General features: G+C 35.8%; 1 protein-coding gene across 3 annotated transcripts in view; it reads right to left on the bottom strand.

Moving 5' to 3' along the window:
* Positions 1-1,821: 1,821 nt before the first annotated feature.
* The window catches only part of PDCD10 (programmed cell death 10), a 46,678-nt gene continuing 24,755 nt past the window's right edge, over positions 1,822-23,744 (bottom strand). For all 3 annotated transcript variants that reach the window (XM_089331005.1, XM_008266442.5, XM_070073197.2), the window contains 6 exons: positions 21,244-21,297; positions 14,650-14,767; positions 12,640-12,766; positions 5,221-5,299; positions 4,827-4,909; positions 1,822-2,304 (listed from right to left, as the gene is read on the bottom strand). In XM_089331005.1, the coding sequence (XP_089187131.1) occupies positions 2,223-2,304; positions 4,827-4,909; positions 5,221-5,299; positions 12,640-12,766; positions 14,650-14,767; positions 21,244-21,297 (543 nt within the window). In that variant the 3' untranslated portion in view covers positions 1,822-2,222. The remainder of the gene's footprint in view (positions 2,305-4,826; positions 4,910-5,220; positions 5,300-12,639; positions 12,767-14,649; positions 14,768-21,243; positions 21,298-23,744) is intronic.

The following is a 23,744-nucleotide window of genomic DNA, read 5'->3' as shown; positions in this document are numbered from 1 at the left end:
GTTCAGCAATGGGAGGGAGCATGGTTCGGTGGAAAGAACATGAAGTCTGGACACACACACTGAATTCAAACCCTGGTCCCAGCAGTTGCTAAGTGGGGATCCTAAATTCTCTTAGATACCTCAACTGCAGGACAGACAGCTAAGTCATAACACTGTTAAGATAAATAAACAAATGCTAACTACAATAGTGCTGAACACAGAAAGGGCTCAACAAATGCACCTCCTTTTCTTCCTTTCCCCTGGAGCTACCTTTCACTTCTCTGACAATCTCACAAGGGCCACACATGAATATAAAATCTTCTGAAACTAAGTCTTTTCTGGAGGTACATTTCAGGCAAACTGAATCCAGAAATCCTGGGTAATGGAATGAAAGAGGTTTATAAAAACAAGTGGTTTGGGGCCTGCGTTGTGGTGTAGCAGGTAAAAGCTGGCCACCTGTGACAGTGGCAGCCCATATGGCCACCAATTATAGAGTCCCAGCTGTTTCACTTCTGATTCAGCTCCCTGCTATTGTGCCTGGAAAAGCAGAAGATGGGCCCCTGCCACACATGTGAGACCTGGAAGAAGCTCCTGGCTCCTGGCTTTGGACCAGCACAGCTTCAGCAGTTGTAGCCATCTGAAGAGTGAACCAGTGGATGGAAGATCTCTCTCTCTGTAATTCTGATTTTCAAGTAAATAAATAAAGCTTAAAAAAAAAAAAAAAGAAAAGCCCAAAAGTGGTTGGGTCATGCCTGCTAACTGGTCAGTCCTGTTCAGAGTAAAAACAACAGGAGGAATGCTGACAGTATTTTCTTTATGCTAGAAAAGCCTACTGCAAATAAAACACTATCTTTTTCTCTTCACATATTCACAAGCCTATTCTGCAAATGAACATCCATCTACTTCCTAGAGTGAATGATAGCTTATTCCAAAAACAAATACCGAAGAATATCAATTCTATTTGTTTTATAAGTTATCTTTGAAGAAATGAAAGCCATTCAATAAAAAACCCATATATTAAGGAATTTCAAACAACTGTCTATTAGTTTTTTTCTCTTTCCACATATTTCTTGTTCATATTTAACAGATGACTCACTTTTATGTTGCCAATGATAATAATTCTATAAAAATCTACTTTTAAAAATGGAGAAAACAATTAAAATAACTAAATTGCATTATAGCAAAAAAAGTCATTGCCAACAGATTTAGTTTTACATTTAAAATCTTTATGAAAGATAAACAAATTCTGAATTTTCCTTTATTTTATAATTGAAAAATGAAATCACTTAACATGAATACTTGATACATAATTTCCTTGAAATCTCTCTATGGTGAAACAAATTGTACATATTAAAGAGTGTAAATAATATTGACACTCATGACAATTTCAAAGCAACTATAGGCATAACTTCAAATTACTATTAATTGTGGCTATTTTTGAAAAAAAATTGTGCACACAGCATACCAAAAAGACTCAGTGTCTCAATCAACATCGTCAGAGTTCAAAATATCAAATCCATGTTGTCAGAGTTAAAAAAATGTGGCATCATAGTGTGAAGACACTATACATTGCCATATCTTTCTCAGAAGTTTCTTAAAACAGGTTGGAAATAATGGAAAAATATTGAGTAGTAATCACTAACAAAAATACTTCCATGACTACTTTTTGCCCAAAGTGATTAAGGGCAAAAAATAGGAAATCTTGTTGCTTTATTAAGTGATAAACTGCTAATAAGCTCCCCTTAGAAGTTCTTTAGACATTATACCAAGTTGTCTTGGTCTTCTGATCATATATATATATACACACACATATATATGCATTTTTCTTCAAGTAAAGAAATGTTTAACAGATGTAAACTATTTATTGGATATTTGCCACCAAATATTGTTAAATACATTATCTTGCAGCATATCGCTTTCAAGTTAAAATGTCAGAAACAAACACCAATATTTACAATTCTTTTAAGGAATGTTATATAATGACACATTAAGGCGTAAATTCTTTTGGCTTATAATTCTTAAAAGAATGATAATAGCAAAAGTGATGCAAAATCTTCAGTGTGAGATTATGGTTAAGCTACATTTTACAAAAATATGGTGTAAGATGGCAATAATCCCATTCAACATCCTGGATTCGATCCCTTCAGCAGGGACTGATAATTTATACAGTCAAACTTTAAAATTTACAGATAAAGCAGTTCAATACTGCCACTGAGAAGTACATCTCTTAACATATACAACTTTCAGGCCACAGTTTTGAAGGTCTGAAGTATCAAGTTGGTTTGATGAATTAGTCGGTTGGCACTTATGAACACATTTATTGCCCTGTTTAAAAAGAAAAGAATGAGTGTTAATTTCATTTAAAAAATCTACCTCTTTAAAATATTTATACTTAATGTCACATATACTAATAGTAGTGATTAAATCAATTAAGGAAAAAATACACATTAGCATTATTATAACTTTTATTATACCTTGGATGTAATGGTTTTGCAGCATTTACAACTACTGTATCTAGGAATTACTGCCCCCTCGTGGTGGTGGCTGGCAATAAAGCACTGGAGGACTGCTGCTGATAGGCGGTGCCTCAATATCCACAGTTCTTTTTACATGCCAGACAAGTGACTGGTCAAAGAGGAGGATTCAGATGTGGTCTGTGGTTTCACAGAAGTTAAAATAAAATCAGGTATAGCCAAAGAGACAAGCTTCATGGAAGTTAATGAAATAAAATCTTTGATGGCCAAATGGAAGATTCAGAGATGGTCTCCAGCTGGTTTCATAGAAATTTAAGAAAATAAAGTTTGGTAAAGCATTATAGTCAGTCTCAAAATCAGTTGTCAACAGGCATGGATTCTTGGCAAAATTACTTCTAATTTGATTCATCCCAGTCTCTGCTACTATCTTTCAAAAAAAAAAAAAAAAGAAAATTCTAAACTACTTTTAGAATCAATATACTTTTATTTTAAACCAAAACAATCATGTAGTTTTAACATTTGGTATCTGAAAATGTACAAAAATATGTTCGTAAAAATTGTCTTATACTCCACCAAATTCAAATAGCCCATCTTCCCGTGACAAGGGCACAGAGCTGATCGGTTAGTTCCATTGTATGGCCTTATCAGTTTCTTGGTGTCATAGCTTGAGCTTGTCTCTTCATCACAGACATTTTTCTCAAATAGGAGGGACCAGGAAAAATTAGTGAAGTCAATGCAAATCCATCCCTCAACTGAAAGACGGCTTAACGATCAGGCTGTCATGATACATTATTCATTAACAAAGAACTGGAAATTAAAGAAGCTGCTGAATGGAGAAAAAGTAGCAACAAAGGAGCCTGAATACTCCATGTGTATAATGAACAATTTCATATTTATGAAAATTAGGCTTCAAATTAATTCCTACCTTTCAATGCACTTATTCCACAACAGATCTGAATCAGTAAGAATCAGAAACACTGATTCCATCATGAAAGTTATTCCTTTAATATGTTTTTGGTTATATGGACTTAGCATAAGAGATCAAGAAGAAACAAAAAAGTTTATTTTCAGAACACAACTGCTAGCTTTCTAACTAAGCTACTATGGTGCATTTTCCTTATAAATTTATACAAAATAAAATAAAACCACTAATAAAATATCTCAATATCTTTAATTCATAACATAAATGTAAATATTTCAATCTGTGAATTGTTAAAATTGACTCTGAATATTAGTAGAATCCTAACATATTGTTTTTAAATGTTATTACTGTAATAGTGGGACCTTTATAGGAAACCTAAAACCTCACTGGTAGGATAGCATGTTTGAAGCCCTTATTTAGATCATTATTCTGAATGTAAGCAGTTAGTGCTGTCTACAAAATTCCTAGCATGAACATCCTGTCATACAGTACTGCAGATGACATGCCATGCCCTCTTCATCTAAGCATGCATTACATGTATGCAGAAGCAAATATCTGGAAACACATAAAATTTCTTGGTTTTCTACAGTGTCAGCAACCAATTGTATGTTAATGCTAAAATTAATGTCTAATTTACATTTTTAATATATGGTACCATGAAAGCCAATTTAAGCTCCCCACCTTCCAGGACAGTGGATCACAATCGTTCCAGCAATTAAACATCACCTGGAGTGCTTTTCCAAATCACCTAAATCCTGGCCTACAACTCCAAGCTGATGGAATCAAAATCTCTGAAAGTGGAGGCTACGCAATGATTTTTAAAACTGACTCCAAGCAACTCTTAACATACAGACAGGACTGAAAACCACTGCTTTGACTTTGGTGCAGTTCTCAACAGACCTGCAAGTGCAGTATCACCTGAAAACTTCTTTGAAATGAAAACTCTTGGGTTCTACCCCAGAGCTACTGAATCAGATGTCACTGAAGTCTAAATATCACTGCTTCAGGGGTTGATAAAATAGGTCAGAAAACTAAGAATGCTTTCACATTTTTAATTGGTTACCAAAAAACAAGCACAAAAAATTAAAAGGAGGCTATTACGTGACAGGTGAAAATTATAATGCTCCATTAACTATACATAAAGTTTTATTAGAACAAAGCCACATCCATTTGTTTCCACATTATCTTTGGCTGCTCTTGCGCTACAACAGCAAAGGTGAAGCAATCATTGACACAGGGCCAGCGCATCTAGAATATTCAATCTCTGGTTCTTTTAAGGAAAAGTAACAACTGCTCTAGACTACTTATAATTGGATTAGCAACTACTCATTCTCTATCTTTAACAGTTGGCTTTCACTACCAGTTGCCTTGAGTATTAACATAGTAAGAGTTTATTATCATGTAAAGCCACATCCTCCATTTAAAAGAAAAGGATAAATGCTGTTACTCACTTGCCATCTTTAAAATACGTTTTCAGAGTATCACTGAAACTTTTGGAGTACTTTACAAATTCTTTCTTTTGGTGTTCAAGTGCCTACAGAAATGAAAAATAATTTTAAGAAATATTAAGTAGGAAAAATATCACAAAAGACAAAGATAGGAAATTACAAAGAATAAAGGATGAACTTTGTTTTACAGGTAAGCATTTTTAAGACTATCTCTTTTAACACATGAAACAGAATACTTAAACTCAAGGACAAACCCAAGAGTTAATTACACAAAATGATAAAATCATTTCCAATAATCAAACCCTGTTAATGTTCAAATCAATTAAAAAAAAAAAAAAAACCCTAAGTCTAAGCCAGCAACTAGGGTGGCAACTAGCAAGATTTCTACTAAACTTACCCTGCGGTTCTGGTATTGATATTTCTTGAAGACATTATTCACTGTATCAAGAAGTTCCTTTATTGCACTAGCTATGTCCCTGTTGGCAAAGGAAAACAATATTTTTAACATCAGCTACATTTGAAAGAAACCTGTGAGCAGATGCGTTTGTGTGAGTATAGGAACTACTAATCAGAATGCACTCTTTTTTATCATACGTCCACTTCAGCAAGAGCCCACATCTGACTAGCTGCTGGGAATGGGGGTTGCAGCCTGCACTTTCCTGATCCTGATTCTCTTGCACTGCTGACTAAATACTGCCAACCAACACCAAATCATCAACTTTAAACACAGCATTACTTACTTACCTGACAGTGTAAGAAGGTAATCACACCTATGTTTTCCTGTCTTTTCTAGTTTTAGATTTTTCCCCCCTTGGGCTACTATAAGTGAATTTAAGACACTGGGTTTTTCCACGTATGCTATCTCCAAGAACAATGTTTATGACAGTTTCTAACACATATAAGTAATTTCTGTGTTTCCCAACGTGACAAGCATATACCTGATTGTCCTGAAGTTTAAAATATTTTCTCCTGAAACATTCCTCACCTCGGAGGCAACATTCCTCCTCCTCATTTCTCTCAGACACATTTACCACTTATCTAACAACTAAGTATTTTCCTCTTCCAACCCTCTGCTGTCACCACTTCCTTTAAAATGTTATTTAAATTACTTGGAGAGACAGTATCAGATAGTGTTCCACCTAACCTTTTAAGCAATTATCCTTTACCTACAAATCCAAGTCCATCAACACTTTCCTCCCCGTTCTAAAGAGAGAAAGCAGTAAAATCAATTTCTTCATTTAGTTGACTATTCTTCCTATAGATGCATCATTTTCTAAAGCTTTGTCTACCTATGCCCCTTTGAATTTCCACATTTAAACTTCAGAGCAATTGTTTTTTTCTGTCAAACTGAACTTTATGTCAACCTCCAGTCTCAAATAGCCTCACAGACTCTTAAGCAAGTTTTCTTTTTTTCACATCTATTCTCTTGTCTGTTAAGTCATTCCAAAAACTTCTGCTGTCCAAATGCAATGTGAATGTAAAGACATGAGTTAACAAGATATAAATCTAGACCAATTCAAACATAACCTTTTATTACTGACATTTTAATCACAAATATTAGATTGAAATATTTTTTTCTTTTTTCAAGATTTTATTTATTTATTTGAGAGGTAGAGTTACATTACAGAGAGTGAGAAGGAGTGACAAAGATCTTTCATCTGCTGGTTCACTCCCCAAATGGCTGCAATGGCCAGAGCTGGGCCAATACTTTAAAGCCAGGAGCCAGAAGCAAGCTCCCCGCCAGGCCAGTCTCCCATGTGGGTGCAGGGGCCCAGGCATTTGGGCCATCTTCTACTGCTTTCCCAGGCCATAGCAGAGAGCTGGATCAGAAGAGGAGCAGCCCGGACCTGAACAGGAGCCCATATGGGATGCCAGCACTACAGGCAGAGGATTAACCTGTGCCACAGCACTGGCCCAGGATTGCAGTAATTTCATACCAAAAGAATTTCAGCTTTATGTGAAGAAAAATATACTCAATCCTCAGAATTCTGTGTGTGTCTGTATATGTGTTTCCCAGCATATTTTTCCAGTAAATAAACAGGTAGAAACTCTAAGAATTACAGGCCTTACAACATTTGGTACTTAAAAACTAATATTTTAGCCTACTATGAAGTAATGACATTTTCATTAAATATTTCAATGAATATTTACTTAGTACCTCTATTTTTCTAGCAATAGCAAGTCAAACATTGATATTAAGCTGAAATATTAAAATATCACATATTGGGGTAGTGTAATAAATTTTACAGATATACTACCTTGTCCATTTAGGTTTTTTTTTTTTTTGCTTTTAGTTTGGTAACAGCAGTCTATAAATTACATTATTGTTCTCTTCAAGCAAGCTGAATTCTCTGCATTGCTGTGATGGACATCAATCCATTATTATTTAATATAATGGTGTCAATACAACTATCCTATTATCTGAGAAAAACCTATGATTTCAACAAATAAAAAATATCAAATCTCTGAATACACAAGGTTCTCCCAATCCACAACAAGGCTATTTAAAATGGAATACAATGGAACCAAAATTACACACCGATCAGACAAGTAAGCTGTTTATACACAGCCTCATAGTAAAGTACATTTCAACATTCTGCTAAAAAGAGATTATAAAAATGTGGCTGCAGGCTAATCAACGAGATGAACATGTACTCCACATACACTGACAATGGCTGGATTCTAGAAATCAAAGGAGTAGTTCTGAAAGATGTTGTTTAACTCCCTTGAAAGGAAGAAAACAGGCAGAGGGTGGAAAAGGAGGGAACTTGCTAGACCCTATCCCAGATCTCCTACTAAGTATTAAAACTCTGTACTTTTAATAAAAGAGGAGGAGAAAAACACCAAAATTCTTAAATCATTCTGTTGATGAGCCAGGGTTGAAAAACTACTGCTGTTTAGGAACCCAGAGCTTCGATTTGATGCTTTCTTGGCAAAGGAATTTATAAAAATATTCTATTGACCAAAGTTATTTTTCCCTAAGCCTGGCCTACTATTTGGAATGTTAACATTAAAATGCTGAAAAATATTCTCTAAAAATAATCTGCAATAATTTATACCAAATATTATGGTATCTGTATGTATACAGAAAAACATTTATTTATTGCACCAAGGTCTGCACAAGGGAAGCTAAATGACATTAATTACCTGAGTTTATTTCCTACAAAAGAAAACTCTAGCGCTTGCATACACACACACACACACACACACACACACTTCAGACAATTAACCAGATAAAGAACAGGGTAAAATAACTATCATGTAATTACGTACAGTTTGGAGCAGATGGATTCTGTGATAAGCAACAGACAGTATGAGCAGAATGAAAAGAAATTTAGTAATTTGCAGCTATACAGTAGGGCAACTTTTGGAAAACATACAGTGAAAAAAACAGGCATCAGAGAAACTGTAAACATACATCTCATAAAAAACTGCATGGAAAAGTAAAAATTTTAACCACGCTACTAAAATCTGTCCTTCTTTTCCATGCTCTTTGGTCTAGAATGGACAGTTCTGGAAGAAATTCTGAAGCCATGAAGAAAATGCCTTACTTCAAACAAACCGGTGAAATCTGGCCAAATATACAAATGTAGACTGCAAAGAATAAACATATAAATCCAGGGCTTTTTTAATCTATTAAGCAACCAGTGTTCACTGGTCACCACTAATTGGAACATATTAAACTTAAAACAATTTAATAAAACATGTGCACAGCTTAGCTGTAGTCAAGCAAACATTCATTACTCAAATATATTAATTCATAGTGCTAGATGTGCTGTAAGTCTGTTAGAGTCTGTGCTGGTCTTTATGCATCATTTCAATTCTCCCAAGTAATGCCCCTTACTTTCAGATGCAGAAATAGAATGTTAGAAGCAAAGCAACTATATCCAAGGCCACACAGCTAAATATTGGAATGGAAATTCAAAAAATTTTTAAAAAGGATTTTTATTTATTTATTTATTTGAGAGGTAGAGTGAGAGAGAGAGAGAGGCCACAAAGGCCAGAGCTGGGTCAATCTGAAGCCAGGAGCCAGGAGGTACTTCCAGGTCTCCCACATGGGATCAGGGGCCCAAGTAGTTGGGCCATCTTCCACTGCTTTCCCAGGCCATTAGCAGAGAAATGGATCAGAAGAGGAGCAGCCAGGACACATACCAGAGCCCATATGGGATGTCATCACTGAAGGCAGATGCTTAGCCTACTATGCCACAGCACCAGCCCTGAAAATCCAAACTTAAGTCTGATAAAGATATCAAAAAAGTGAATATTTATTATCTGCCAAGAATGTTTTTATTGCTTTAATAAAACCTGCAGTGTCACCGGTTAATACGTGGTGTAGTAAATGTATGATATATGCTTACTGAAAAACGTTGCTAAAATAAATGAAGAAGGTATCTCAATGTGAGAGAACTTCAAAAAGTTCACAGAAAAGGGAAATGAAAGCAAAGTTTACTTTAGTGCAAAACATTTTGGAAATTCATGGATAGAGGCAGTCTGAAAAAAATTTATAGGAAATCCATATATAAAAAACAACTGTATGGATTTCAAAATAATGGCTCCAAAATAAACTGTAAAAAGGAAACTTAAAGAGAGCGAGAGAGAAAATGAATGAATATGCATGCGCACACTAGATCTTCCATTTGCTGGTTCATTCCCCAAATGCCTCTGGCCAGCCAGGGCTAGACCAAGCTGAAGCCTAGAATTCCATCTAGACTCCTGCATAAGCGACAGGGACCCAAGGACGTCAGTCACCACCTACTACCTCCCAGGATGCACATTAGCAGGAAGCTGGATGGGAGGCAGAGCTGGGACTTGAATCCAGAAACTCCAATAATGGGATGCGATTTAACTGCTACATCAAATGCTTATACTTAAATTTATCATTTAATTCCAGTCTCAATTAACATTTTGAAGTACTCTCATATGAGGAATCAAAATATGATTGAAGCAAAATAGTACAATAAAATATGGTGAGCCTGAAAGACAAGTCATTTTATATTTTGGTGTAATTTTATCCACTAATTTCCCAAACAATTAATGGTGATAAAAACATGTATAGAATATATTAATATATATCACAATGATAGAAATAATTATACCTTAGCCATCTATACTATTTATACATGGCTGAAATTTTACTCTCAGAAATAATATACACACACACACAAAAGAAATAATATACACAACACACTGACCAAATTATCCCTTCTAAGATAGAAAACAAATTTTCATCACCATTACCCTTATTTCAGTTGTGCTGAGTAGACTCCAGAAAACACAACTGAGATATTTCTACTATTTCCCCATATATGAGACAAGCCCCAATAAAGCCTTTATTAATGACTAAGTGGCTGTTAAGAACATGGTTTTCATTTTTCAAAGACTCATTTATTTATTTGAAAGAGCAACAGAAGGAGGGGAGGAGAGATCTATCTGCTGGTTCACTCCCCAAATGGCTACAAAAGCCAGGTCTGGGCCAGGCTGAAGCCAGGAGTGAAGAATTCCATCCTGGTCTTCCACACAGGTGTCAAAGGCCAAAGTACTTGGGGCATCTTCTGCTAACTTCCCAGGTACATTAGCAGAAAGCAGCATTGGAAGTAGACCAGCTGGGACTCAGACACTCAGACAGGGGAGATGTTGGCATCCACGAGCAGAGGCTGCACGACATGCTGGCCCCAAGAACACAGTTTTTAAACTCTAATAACCTTGCAGCTACCCAGAGTTTTGCAGAAATGTCTAGAGACTTACTAGGGGGAAAGAGAGTGGTACAGTATTAGGATAAAGGTATGGGCCTACCATTTCTATCCCAGCTTCAAGCACAATACTCATCTCTCTTTTAAATGGCACTGTGCTAAAAATAAGATGTCCTTTACCACAGTTCTTTCAAACTTTTTCACTCTCCGCATTAGTCATTATAAATTCATGATTGGGAAGTAGCAGAGAAGACCCTAGCAAAGAATGCATGGGGTTCGTATCTATCCACAACTTTCTAGTTCTGTGATCTTGGGAAGGTTCCCTAATTTCTTGTACCTCCATTTTCTCAACTGTTACAGCAGTTTACATTAATAAAGTACTAAAAAGAGTGGTGTGCTTAGCATATAATAGCTGCTATAAGTGACTGCTATTATTATTAAGATTATACTGATTCTACAAAACTCTACTTCAGTGACCTCAAGCAAACTCTGCTGAAATTATTTATCTATTTATCTGAAAGGCAGAGAGGGAAAGAGAGATCTATCTGCTGGCTCCAAATGCACCTAGCAGCATGGGCCAGGCCAGACCAAATCTATGTGGTTGTTTCATGGGGGTGGCAGGAACCCAAGTACTTAGAGCCATCACCTGCTACGTTCCAGTGTATGCATTAGCGTGAAATTAGAATTGGAAGCAAAGCTGGGATGAGAATCTAGGCACTTAGATATGGGGTGCAGGCATCCCAAGCAACAGCAGCTGCACCAAATAACTATCCTGAGAATATTTATAGATATGTAGCATGATTCATACAAATATGATTATCAAAATAGGTGAAACATATCAAATGAACTGAAACTCTAGAAACAAACTGTCTAAACAACCAAATAATAACAAAGTGGGATCACTGGCAATTTATTCTTTTATGGGCCAATCATCTTTACTTTAACTATACTAGATGAAAAAGAACACTGCATAAGCAGTTGATGATCTTCCCTTTTCTCATATTAAAAATAGCTAAAGGAAGCTGGAGCTTTCCTATAAAGGTAAACTTTAAGGCCCTTAGTAACTGTCCCTTGTGACACAGATTTTGGCTATTTAAAGGCTTTTTATTTTCCTGATCTTCAATTACTGCCAAAGAGGAGGAGAGCTGTTCCTTGAGTTGGATATGTACCATGAACCCTTATTTTCTAAAATGGGACAGCTTCCACTCCTTATACAATGCAAAACAGACATCCTCAGTAGCTAAAATAACATTTCCCAATGTGAATTACAAAGAATTCTATTTCTGAAAAACAAATGTTAATTTTTTTCCAAATGAAACTCCTTAGGTTCCTGAAAGTTAACACATACAATGCAGCCTCTTTCAGAAAAAGACCTGTGCTAACCTTTCCTTTCTAGAAATTTCTAGCTACAGTTTTATCAAAATGTTGTATTGACAGTGACAGTATAATCATTCCCAGCTTGTTTTATTTTTCCACTGAGGCTAAAAAAAAAATTACCAGACTCTGGTTTAAAGATATTTATGCAGTAAAAGTACTATGTCTGGAGTCCCCTCTGACACACTGTAGCCCAGAGGAGACTGTGTCTGGGCTGAGAAACACTACTCTAAGATGACCCCTCTTAATTACTGCTCAGCAGCCAGCCTCCTGGCCCCATGCACAGTATGAATCTTATTTACTTCAAAGGCAAGGATCTGGAGGTTCAAAATTTAGAATAAGCTAAGTTGCCTTCAGGAGTATATTACTTTATGCAATTTCTTAAATAAAAACAATTTTGCTATCTCATTACCAATCTCTCTAGATTTATCTAATCTCGCTGCTCATTTTAACTTGACAATTATATTTTTCCATTATTCACACAGTTCAAACTATATATTGGTTTATGCACATTTCATTCATTTCTATTGTTAAATTGAACATTCTAAAAACTGTTATTGTACTCTGCAGCAAAAAGCCATAGCTTAGAACTTCAAATTTTATTTCAAATCAATATCATACCAAAATCAAAACATCTAGAATAAGTGGTACTTTTGATATACTTTTAAGAAAAGAAGACTCAAAAAAAAAAAAAAAAAAGAGAGAGAGAGAGAGAGAGAGAGAAAGATAAAAAAAAAAAGAAAATCACTTACTTGATTGTCTGCAGAAACCTCACTCTATCATTGATCTCATCTGGGATCTTACTGAGAATCTGTTTAAGTGCCCGTGCCTTTTCATTTAGGTCCTGGAATTCTGCCTCTGGTCGTTCAATCATGTACTCTGATAAAACAGACAGATAATAAAAACCACCATGAACTTCCCTGCAGGTCTACTGCAAGAATTCCCAACCACTGGTCAAAGGAAGGTAAGAAGGAAAAAAGTTAGATGATTAGGAAAGACAAGGCTTGTAAAGCAGAATGTATTAGAGCTCAACTTAGTCCAGAAACATTAATGCTCACTCCACTTAAAAGTATCAGATCAGAAACTAAACATTTTCACTTTGAAGTAAATAAATTTCACAATATTCTAAAATATGAATTAGAAAGGGAAGTTTAAAAAGTTCATTAGTGTGCTGGAGCTACATTTCACAAAGAAACCTTAAAATAATTAGGGACATTCATAAATTATGCAAAGCTTATATACAAGAACACTTCAAAAAGTTTGTGGAAAACTAGTGTTAAAAGTATGAGTTTAGGGCCAGCGCCGCGGCTCACTAGGCTAATCCTCCGCCTAGCGGCGCCGGCACACCGGGTTCTAGTCCCGGTCGGGGCGCCGGATTCTGTCCCGGTTGCCCCTCTTCCAGGCCAGCCCTCTGCTGTGGCCAGGGAGTGCAGTGGAGGATGGCCCAGGTGCTTGGGCCCTGCACCCCATGGGAGACCAGGAAAAGCACCTGGCTCCTGGCTCCTGCCATCGGATCAGCGCGGTGCGCCGGCCGCAGCGGCCATTGGAGGGTGAACCAACGGCAAAGGAAGATCTTTCTCTCTGTCTCTCTCTCTCACTGTCCACTCTGCCTGTCAAAAAAATAAAAAGTATGAGTTTATTTTGGTGTCAAAAAATTTTGAAATCCATGCAAAAGTTTTTCATAATACACTTCTCACATATTATGAAAAAAAATTTTTCACCAAAATATTGCTCTGTACCAAAATAAACTAATAGTTTTAATTTCATTTTCCATGAACATTCTGAAGCACCCTTTTATGTCTGCAAATGGGAAAAGGGAGTTTAATAACCAAAACTCATACACTGTATGTAAACTGGTTCAGAACCTCAAACAACTTACAAAAATATTTAGAATATTCTTGGAATCTCACTTCAAAACATGAGGAAGATGGGTAGCCTAGTGGTTGAGAAGGCCACATCCCATATTGGAATACCAAAGTTTAACACCCAGCTCTAGCTAGGACCCGATTCCAGCTTCTTGCTAATATGCAGAACCTACCCCTGGCCGGATGCTGCAGGCATTTAGGGAGTTCGAACACTAGATAGGATGCTCTTTTCCTGTGTCTCTTAAATAAATAGCTCAATTTTTAAAATGCCACCAGATATCTAACAAAATGCTGGGATCACAGTAGAGTACTTTTGAAAAGGAAGTTTGATCACACAAGGCAGAGGCAAAATAACTCACCAAGTGGTACATTGTAGACTGGGATGTATTACAACTCTACCAATTCATCAATATGTTATGGGCTAACAGTCTAAATAACAATGAGGGCCATCTTAGAAATCTTAAGACTCAGTTGAAATAGCAACTTTCTGTTTTCCCTTAATAAATAAACTGAGTAACTATACCTCTACATTTTTTTAACTAGTGGGAAAATGGCAACTATTTTAAGTGAAACTCATAAAAGGCAGAGAAAAAGGAGAAAAGCAGTCAAAAATGATTATTATATTGCTTTCCCAAATCTGTGCTTGAAAGAAAAAAATAACCATTCCATAGAGCTCCTCTTTTGGTAAAACTGGAACTGCAAAACATTTTACCAGTAGGGAAAAAAGTAAGAACATGCAGTATAACTACTTTAAGTAATTAAATCTGACAAATATAAAATAAAAACAATTATCAATTTATATAATTTGTTTCCATCATAATCACAATAAAAAAGAATAAAGAAAGAAGGGAAGACTTTGCCAAATAAAACCAAGCAATGTTCTTTCTTCTGTGATACCTTCTACGTCATCAGCTGCCATTCGAAGAAGGGATTCAGTGAAGTTAACTTCTACACTTTTTTTCTCTAGAATTTTCATAATGATGTCTTGTGTGAGACCTGGATTTTCTTTTTCAGCCTATGAGAAAGAGAGTTAGTTTTGAAATACAGACATACAATTGGCATTCTGTAGTCAAAATGTAAAGTTTAAGGGCCAGCACTGTGGTGTAGTAGGCTAAGCCTCCGCTTATGGCACTAGCATCCCATATGGATGCTGGTTGTGTCCTGGCTGCTCCTCTTCAGATTCAGCACTCTGCTACGGCCTGGGAAATCAGTACAAGACGGCCCAGTACTCCGGCCCCTGCACCCATGTGGAAGACCTAGAAGAAGCTCCAGGCTCCTGGCTTCAGATTGGCCCAGCCGCAGCCATTGTGGGCATTTGGGGCAGTGAACCAGAGGATGGAAGATCTGTCTGTCTCTCCCTCTCTATGTCTGTGACTCTACCTCTCAAATAAAGAAAATAAAATCTTAAAAAAAAAAAAAAAAAAAAAGGAGAAAGGTAAAAAATGCAAAGTTTATAATCTATTGGGTACTTCTTAGACAATTTATAAAGGACAGAAATTGTAGTAGAGCTACTGTTATAATGGTATTAATTTATGTTTTGTTAGAGGCTTGTGCACCCATTTAGTTTCTACTATGACCTTGGTTCCATTTTCCATTTGAAGACAAAGTATTTAGTATTTCCCATTGGTTCAGTTACACTCATGCAATTGAACTAGTAAGAAAGACAGAAAAAAGACTATATATATATATATATATATATATATATATATAAAAGTATATATCTTGGAAATTTATAAATTACTCTTCTCAGGGATTGGTGTTGTGGGGTAGCAGGTAAAGCAGCCACTTGCAACGCCAGCATCCCATATGAGTCCCACTGCTTCATTTCCAACCCAGTTCCCTGCTAATGGCTTGGGAAAGCAACAGATTATGGCCCATGTTAGGGCCCCTGCCACCCATGTGGAGGATCCAGAAGAGGCTCCTGGCTCCTGGTTTTGGCCTGACCCAGAGGTGGCCGTTGTAGCTATCTGGTGAGTGAACCAACAGATGGAGAAGATTGACGCCGCTCCACAACCCCTCTCTCTCTAACTGACTTTCAAAATAAATAAATAAATACTTTTTAAAAAGTACTCTTTTCATTAGTTTAAATACAATTAGGGTTTTTGGCTAATATTTCAATGTAAGAATCAAGCAATAACTCATCTTACCAGTATTTTCCAGATTCCTTGCATTTAAATTAATACAATGCCAAGAAAAGCAAAACACAAAACAAAAATTTAACATTTCTTTTGCAGATTTTATTGAAGCTAAACAATCCCTTAACTAGTTTCCTATGCAATTACTTTCATTTCCTCTTTTATTTTCATAGCAAGAATATTTCCTTCACCAATTTTTAGGATATCATTAATCCTTTAACTACTTTCTAAGCTTGTTTCACTACTAGTTTGCACTGGTTTTATTGTTATTTAGACTCCCTAGGCACTACAATCTATTTGCCCTTTCAAGACTGAGAGTAAAGAGTTCTGAGTTTTCCAAAGTTAATTTTCAGATTCACGTTTTCTTCAGTAATTCTGACCTATTTTCTTATTACTTTTTAAAATTTGTAATCATACTCAGTTTGTTTCTATTAAGCTCTCAGTTTTAATCATTATGCTAATTTTCTTTCTTCTTTGCTCTAATATCAACCAGTAAAAAAACACAATTTATGATTTTATTCAGACTGTAATCTTTTTACTTCTTTATGTGTCAAGCACACTTAATCCACTTCCTCTTCAATTCACTTGTCATATCACAGGAGATACAGGTTTCTTCTGTTCCTATTGCTCTTTCCATTATAACACCTTGTTTCTCATTAGATCTCAAGTATCAAAAACTGAAAGGTTGTGGAACAAAATGGGAAAAGAAAATACACACATTTATCTCAATCCTGGGATCATTTTAACTGCTGTCAAGTGCCATTAAGGGGAAGCATTCTGAGAGACAATAACCTTTATAACCTGTTTTGATTTTTCCATCCAAGAATATATTTAAGATAACATCTATTTTAAAAAACAAAGCAAAACAGGATTTGCCTTTAAAAGAAATGTTGTCTAAATATGGCTTAATATGCATGAGTATTAATTTGGTGAATTGCCATAAAATTACATAGCATTTCACAATAGTAGTTTATCTTTCTTAGGTATGATTAAATATACCTACATAATGAATTATCTTGGGAGGCAAGGAAGCATTCTTTATGCTTGCAGGAAATGCCAGAAAGACATCCCTCTCATTAAATTAAAGTAAGGTGATGAATAGATTAAATGCTGAAAATCTGAGAATAAAGTTCTAAATACTAAATTGGACTCTACTGCCAACTGCCAAACCTGGAGTACTACAAAAGTCTAACAGAAATCCCTAACTTTCTCAGTTCACAGTGTTCCTAATGTTTAAAACAAAACCAAAAAAAAAATAGTAACAAGAAAAACAAAACAAAACAAACAAAAAAAAATAGTGCTGTCCACTAAATAGTTGTGTTCAAATAATTTAAAAATCATACAAGGAAAAATACCCAAAATGAAAGGCAAATATTTTATTTCATTCTTAAAACACAACATGGTTACTTATTAAGGGGATGCATGTGTCTAGTAGGCACTGTACAATTTCTCAAATACTGAATTTAGATTGGACCCTGCCACCTTCATTTCCTCTTACACAATTATTTTCTTGTGGTACTTCCTTTTTATCACAACAGGGATCAAAAGTTCAGCTTCAAAAGATATGACATCATGCACAGGAATGTAGCTCAATCTAACATGTTGAAACTACAAACTACCTCAAGTTTGTAGCTCATGGTAAGGACCACTATATGCCTTTAAATTTTAAAATATTTCTGGACACCATTCTGAGTCTGTGCCTGGACACACAGTATAGAATAGCAATCTTACTATCTTCTGGCAGAAGTTCTGGTTAAGCTGTTTACTTCTTAGTTTTAAAGCTTAAAGTTACCCAATGCCTTTGACAAACAAATAGATTTGTTCTTAAATCAGATACTCTAACCATCTATACCTGCCGGTTTTCTCCCAGAATACAACCTTGAACCCTTGGGTGTCTAATCTTTATAAAGACTCCAGTTGTGACAGAAAAAACATCCCAGGCCAGCGCCACGGCTCACTAGGCTAATCCTCCGCCTGCACACCAAGTTCTAGTCCCAGTCGGGGAGCAGGATTCTGTCCCGGTTGCTCCTCTTCCAGGCCAGCTCTCTGCTGTGGCCCGGGAAGGCAGTGGAGGACAGCCCAAGTGTTTGGGCCCTGCACCCACATGGGAGACCAGGAGAGGCACCTGGCTCCTGGCTTCAGATCAGCGTGGTGTGCTGGCCGCAGCAGCCATTGGGGGTGAACCAACAGAAAAAGGAATACCTTTCTGTCTCTCTCTCACACTGTCCACTCTGCCTGTCAAAAAAAAAAAAAAAAACAAAAAACAAAAAACAACAAAAAAAAAACCATCCCACAGGGCAGTAACATGCACTCTTGTGATTCAGTGATTCTCAACAGTGAGAAACAGGACAACAAATCAGAGGGATGCTAGAGGGGGACAATGGTGACTGGGACTCAAGGAGAAAACATATCTTCAGGGTTATTTTGTGAAAAACTATTTTAATCTTTTTCTCCAAATAATGAAAACAGATAAACGATTGATAAAAAGCACTGTTGCTGTGCACCAAGAACTGGGAAACAGATATAAAAAGATTTTGTGGTTGGGTGAAGTTTTTGCCATCATTTTTTATGAATTTATAGTTTAAAAAAAAAGCCACAAAAATCTTCATGCTTATTACGCATACCCTCTTATAATATTGTTTGAAATGTATCAACTTAAATGTAATAGTTAAAAATAAACCAAATCCAAGACTGGCTAATTCCCCTTCCTCCAAAATAACCACCTCCATCCCCAATGAAGAATCTGTGCTAAGCTGCCATCTGCAGTGCCAGCATCCCATGTGGATGCCAGTTCAAGTCCTGGCTGCTTTGCTTCCAATCCAGCTCCCTGCTAATGGCTTGGGAAAGCAGTGGAAGATGGTCGAAGTCCTTGGGCCCCTGCACCCATGTGGGAGATCCAGAAAAAGCTCCCGGCTCCTGGCTTCAGCCTGGCCCAGCCTCAGGCCATTGTAGCCATTTGGGGAGAGAACGAGAAGATGGAATCTCTTTCTCTTTCTCTCTCTTTTCCCTCTCTGTAACTCTTTCAAATAAATAAATAAATCTTAAAAATATCTGTGCTTGGGCCAATAAATAAATATAACCAAACATTACCTATGATCAAATCATATCTATCACAGTCATACAATTATACATCAGTGTTAAATCATTAGCTTATATGTCGGGATGATAATAATAATAATAAAATGAGCCTCATGCAACGGAGTATTGTATCTCTTATGAATGTCATTAAAGATATCATCAAGGCCTCAGACAGGGTTCTTTTTATGAATACTCATAGGATAAACTTCTGTCTGTTCCTGGTACCAGGAAAGTTATATAACCAGCATTTGCCTTACCAATACTACAGTGTGTAAAAGATTATTTTTCCTTCTTTTGCCACAAAGATACTTAAAAAACTATCATATTTTCCTAGCAACCAAATGTGTCATTCCAAAATTATACTGATAATTCAAGAAGAAAAACAACAAAAAAATATTGATTAATAGTGATGCATCCTAAGGTCTCTCCATTAACTCAAAGATTCAGCAGAATGTATTTTGTTTTCTTTATTTTTTTAAACTTTTAATCAACACATAATAATAATTGTTGGGTATAATACATTTCAAAAGAAGTATGCAATGTTTAATAATCACATCAGGGTTAATTGGTCTAATTCTAACTTCAAATATTTATCATTTCTTTGTTTTGTTGGAAACAGTCAAAATCCTCTCTGCTATTTTGAATCATAGAATTAATTGTCAACCACAGTTAATGTACTATGCCATAGAACAATACAAGTTATTTCTTTTATCTAAATCCCTGTACCCATTAATCACCTCTATCTTCCTCTCCTCCTTCTCAGCCTCTAATAAGTATTATTTTATTTTTTACTTCTATAAGAAGCTTTGGCAGGAAGTTTTTTAATGGTTAGTATATATACGTAAACATACACTGTACCACAAATTATTAGACACATCAAAATTGCTCTATTCTGGGGCCAGCGCCATGGCTCACTTGGTTAATCCTGAGCTGCACCAGCATCCCATATGGGCACTGGGTTCTAGTCCCAGCTGCTCCTCTTCCAGTCCAGCTCTCTGCTGTGGCCCGGGAAGGCAGTGGAGGATGGCCCAAGTGCTTGGGCCCTGCACCCCCATGGGAGACCAGGAGAAGCACCTGGCTCCTGGCTTTGGATTGGAGTAGCTCCAGCTGTAGCGGCCATTTGGGGGGTGAACCAACGGAAGGAAGACCTTTCTCTCTGTCTCTCCCTCTCACTGTCTGTAATTCTACCTGTCAAATAAATAAATAAAAAAAAATTGCTCTACTCTAACATACACAATTTAAATTCTTGTGTTGCTGTGAGATGTCCAATGACATTACTCATGCTACATTAAAGAAGTAGTGTTAACAAACTAATCCTTTTCGCCATAAGAAGAAATCAAACTGAATGGACTTATAATTTCAATTCCAATAAAACTTAACTATAAATTTAATCTACATTTAAACATTACATATTTTTTCCTGAAAAATAAGAAATTACTGACAAGAATAAATGCCAAGTAAATATTAAAATTTTGGGCATATTTATATATATTTGAGGAGGGAGTCATGGATAAAGTTTTATACAAAAGAGCACACAATTTTACACTAAGTTCTCTAGAGTAGACATATTCAATACAAATACTATGTGGGTCACAAAAATGAGCCGCCTATGTACTTCAGTTTTTTAGTGGGACCATTAAAAAAGACAAAAAGCAGTGAAATTATTTTAATAGTGCCACCAAAATGCTATCATCTCAGAAATACTGAATTAATTGAAAATGCTTCTTACTAAAACAACTTATATTCTTCTTATATGAAGTCATCAAAATTGGTGAGTATTTTATACTTAAAACACATCTCAATTTGAACTAGTCATATTTATGTGCTCAACTGCAACATGTGGCTAGTGATAATCGACTGAAAGCTCAGGTCCAAAGGCAATGAAAAAACTCTGTCACACAAACAGGTATTATTTTCCCTCCTAAAAACATTATGTTTGATAATTAAGCAATATGAAAAACATCTTTTCAAGACATGTGTTTACCAGTTAGTTTTCAACAAGTCAAATAATAGGCAGAAAGAATTCAAAAATATGCCCTAAAGCAAACAAGAGGGTAGCACTCTTAATTCAGAAGTTAGTTTCAACAGCACAAAGGACTGAGGAGATGAATGCTAAGAAAACAGCATTTGTTCTAGCTCACCTTTTCAAAGTGTTTTAAGTTTTATGGAGTAAGGTAGCTAAAAAGTTTTCACTAAAAGAATATAAGTTTGCAACTACAAGGTATTCACATTTATATAAAAATACTTTAATTGTCATAATAAATTATTTGCACCTTACCTTAATGAAAGCAGCTCTCAGTGTCTGAGCTGCAGACAGATTTACTCGTTCTAGCTGCAATAAAAATTTAAAATTAGTAATATGAATTTTCTAGAGAAAAGCACATTTCTCATATTCTACTCTGTAGTAATCATACTGATGTTTCTATCATCCAGTGAACAAAAGCATCTATTAATAATGGTAAATCATCAATAATTCTTCAAATAGGTTACCTAAAATTTTCAATGGAAACCATGAAAAATTATGTATTCAGTTATTTTAGTCTTTAAAGTCAGTTACACTCTTACCTTACAATTACATCTAAGTGCAGAATGAAAAATATCTTGTCATTAAAAAATAATAAATATATTTACTTGAATTATTAAATAGGGAGGCTTAAAGTTAGGTTCTCAACGTTGACACAGCTGCAGTTTTGTTGGGCAAATACATGTCAAGTATGTGTGTTTGTGTGTGTGTTACATGTGTGTGTTTATGCATGTGTACTGGATGTTAAATGATCAATACCATGAAAACATTTGCTATGTAGGCTTCCTATTTATCACCTTACTCCTTTCTAATTGCTGTTCAGTTTCTCAACCAGGGATAAAATGGAGTTTAGTCTTTTTAATTAATAAGTTTGATACTCAGTTGAAAACTATGGATCCTCTGGATTTCAGAGAAGCTTATATCTGTCCTTTATTTCATTACGATTAGGAAACGGTTATATAAAACACTGAACCAAATGTTCAATCCAAGTGTTTTATTTTTACATCATGTATAAATATGTGAGGTTTACAATTTCGAAAGACTTATGTTCCTATAAAAGAGCTTATACAATTCATTTTTCAGTGAATCAGAGAACACATAGAATTTCATAAAAATAACTCTACTCATTGTAGAGTTCACTGGCAGAATAACTAGCTTTAGTTAAATTCAGATTTCCACAATCCTAAAAATTGGGTTAATCAACTCAGTAAAACTCAACCATGTATATATATATTTTTTTACCTGGGATAATAAGAAAGATTGAAAAATAATATAATCTATATAGATTTCATGCAACAAAATGTTATGAACATATTTTGTACTATGCAACAAATAGCCGCCCTTCAATCCTATCAGTAATGAAAGTCCAAGTTCTACTTAATAAATTTCACACAAACACACGTGCACATCTTAAATCAATTATCTTCTGAACAACACAGAAATAACAAGAACCACATCACCCTACCAACTATTTACCTTAAGCACAAAGCACAAGCAACAAAATCTGCCAAAATAATTTATTTCCCCCAAAACAACAAAACCATTCCGGTTAGCAATTAACATGGCTTCTAAAAATCTTATAAAAGCTAATATTGCCTCAGTAGTAAGAAGGAAGGCACAAAAAGACTCAAAAAGCAAATACAGCTACATAGTTTACAAATTTTACAAAGTATGGGAGCAGGCATTAGGGAGCAGTGGGTTAAGCCACTGCCTTTGACACCAGTACCTGATATGGGTACTGATTTTCAAATCCCAACTGCTCCACTTCTGACCCAGCTCCCTTGCTAACGCTCCTGGGAAAGCAGTGGAGGATGGCTCAAGTGCTTGAGTCCCTGCCACCATGTTAGTGACCTGGATCAATCTATGCTCCTGGCTTTGACTTAGCCCAGCTCTAGCAGGCCACTGAAGCCATTTGGGGAATGAACTAGTGGATAGAAAATCTCTCTCCCTCTCTCTGTAATTCTACTTTTCAATAAAAAAAAATCTTAAAAAAACAAATTGACAAAGGATGTTTCCAGAAATGAAAAAGGTTTTCTACTTCCACATAGTTCATATAATTACAATGAATACTATTTAAGATTAAAATAACAACATGGCTCATCAGATCTCCATTTTTTGGTTGTACAAAGCAGGCAGTGGCAGAGAGACAAGATGAGTGTTCATCCTGAGAGGAAACCATTTCCTTATTTGGGTTTAGACCACACTGACCTCTTAACCAAGGTCTGAGTCAGATGTATGCCTTCAATTATCAGTATTATTAATTCATTCTGTACTGCCCTGACTGGTATGTAAAAGGGGCAAGGCAAATAAAAGAGGTGTAAAAAACTTAATAAAGAGCTAATAAAATGATCCAAGACAGACATCAATATCTCTAGATTTCTAGATTAAGTTTGCATGTGTGTACCTTACAAAAAAGGGGAAAGCAACAGAAGTCTAGACCTTTGAACTATGAAGGACCTCACCAGAACTCTGCTGAGAATCATACTGGGAAATATTTTATACACATACACCTTGCATAAACTCCACAGGCTTTCTTAATTATATGGTACCCACACCATCCAGGACAGTGTCAGGCATATAGGCACTTACATATTGTTTCAAATGAAGCAAATCCCTCATTCATAAACTAATCTAAAGCATTCTGATATTAATGCGTAATTTTAGTCTGTCTTACTTAGGAGCAAATATGTTACCTCCTCTCCTACTATAAACTGCTTTTCTTTCAGGCCCCTCATTTGTGACAAATGATTTCATAA

The sequence above is a fragment of the Oryctolagus cuniculus genome, chromosome 4 (genome assembly GCF_051225735.1).
Source record: "Oryctolagus cuniculus isolate XC-2025 breed Fujian yellow rabbit chromosome 4, ASM5122573v1, whole genome shotgun sequence".
Classification (NCBI taxonomy): Eukaryota; Metazoa; Chordata; class Mammalia; order Lagomorpha; family Leporidae; genus Oryctolagus; species Oryctolagus cuniculus.
This window is presented reverse-complemented; position numbering and strand designations above follow the sequence as displayed.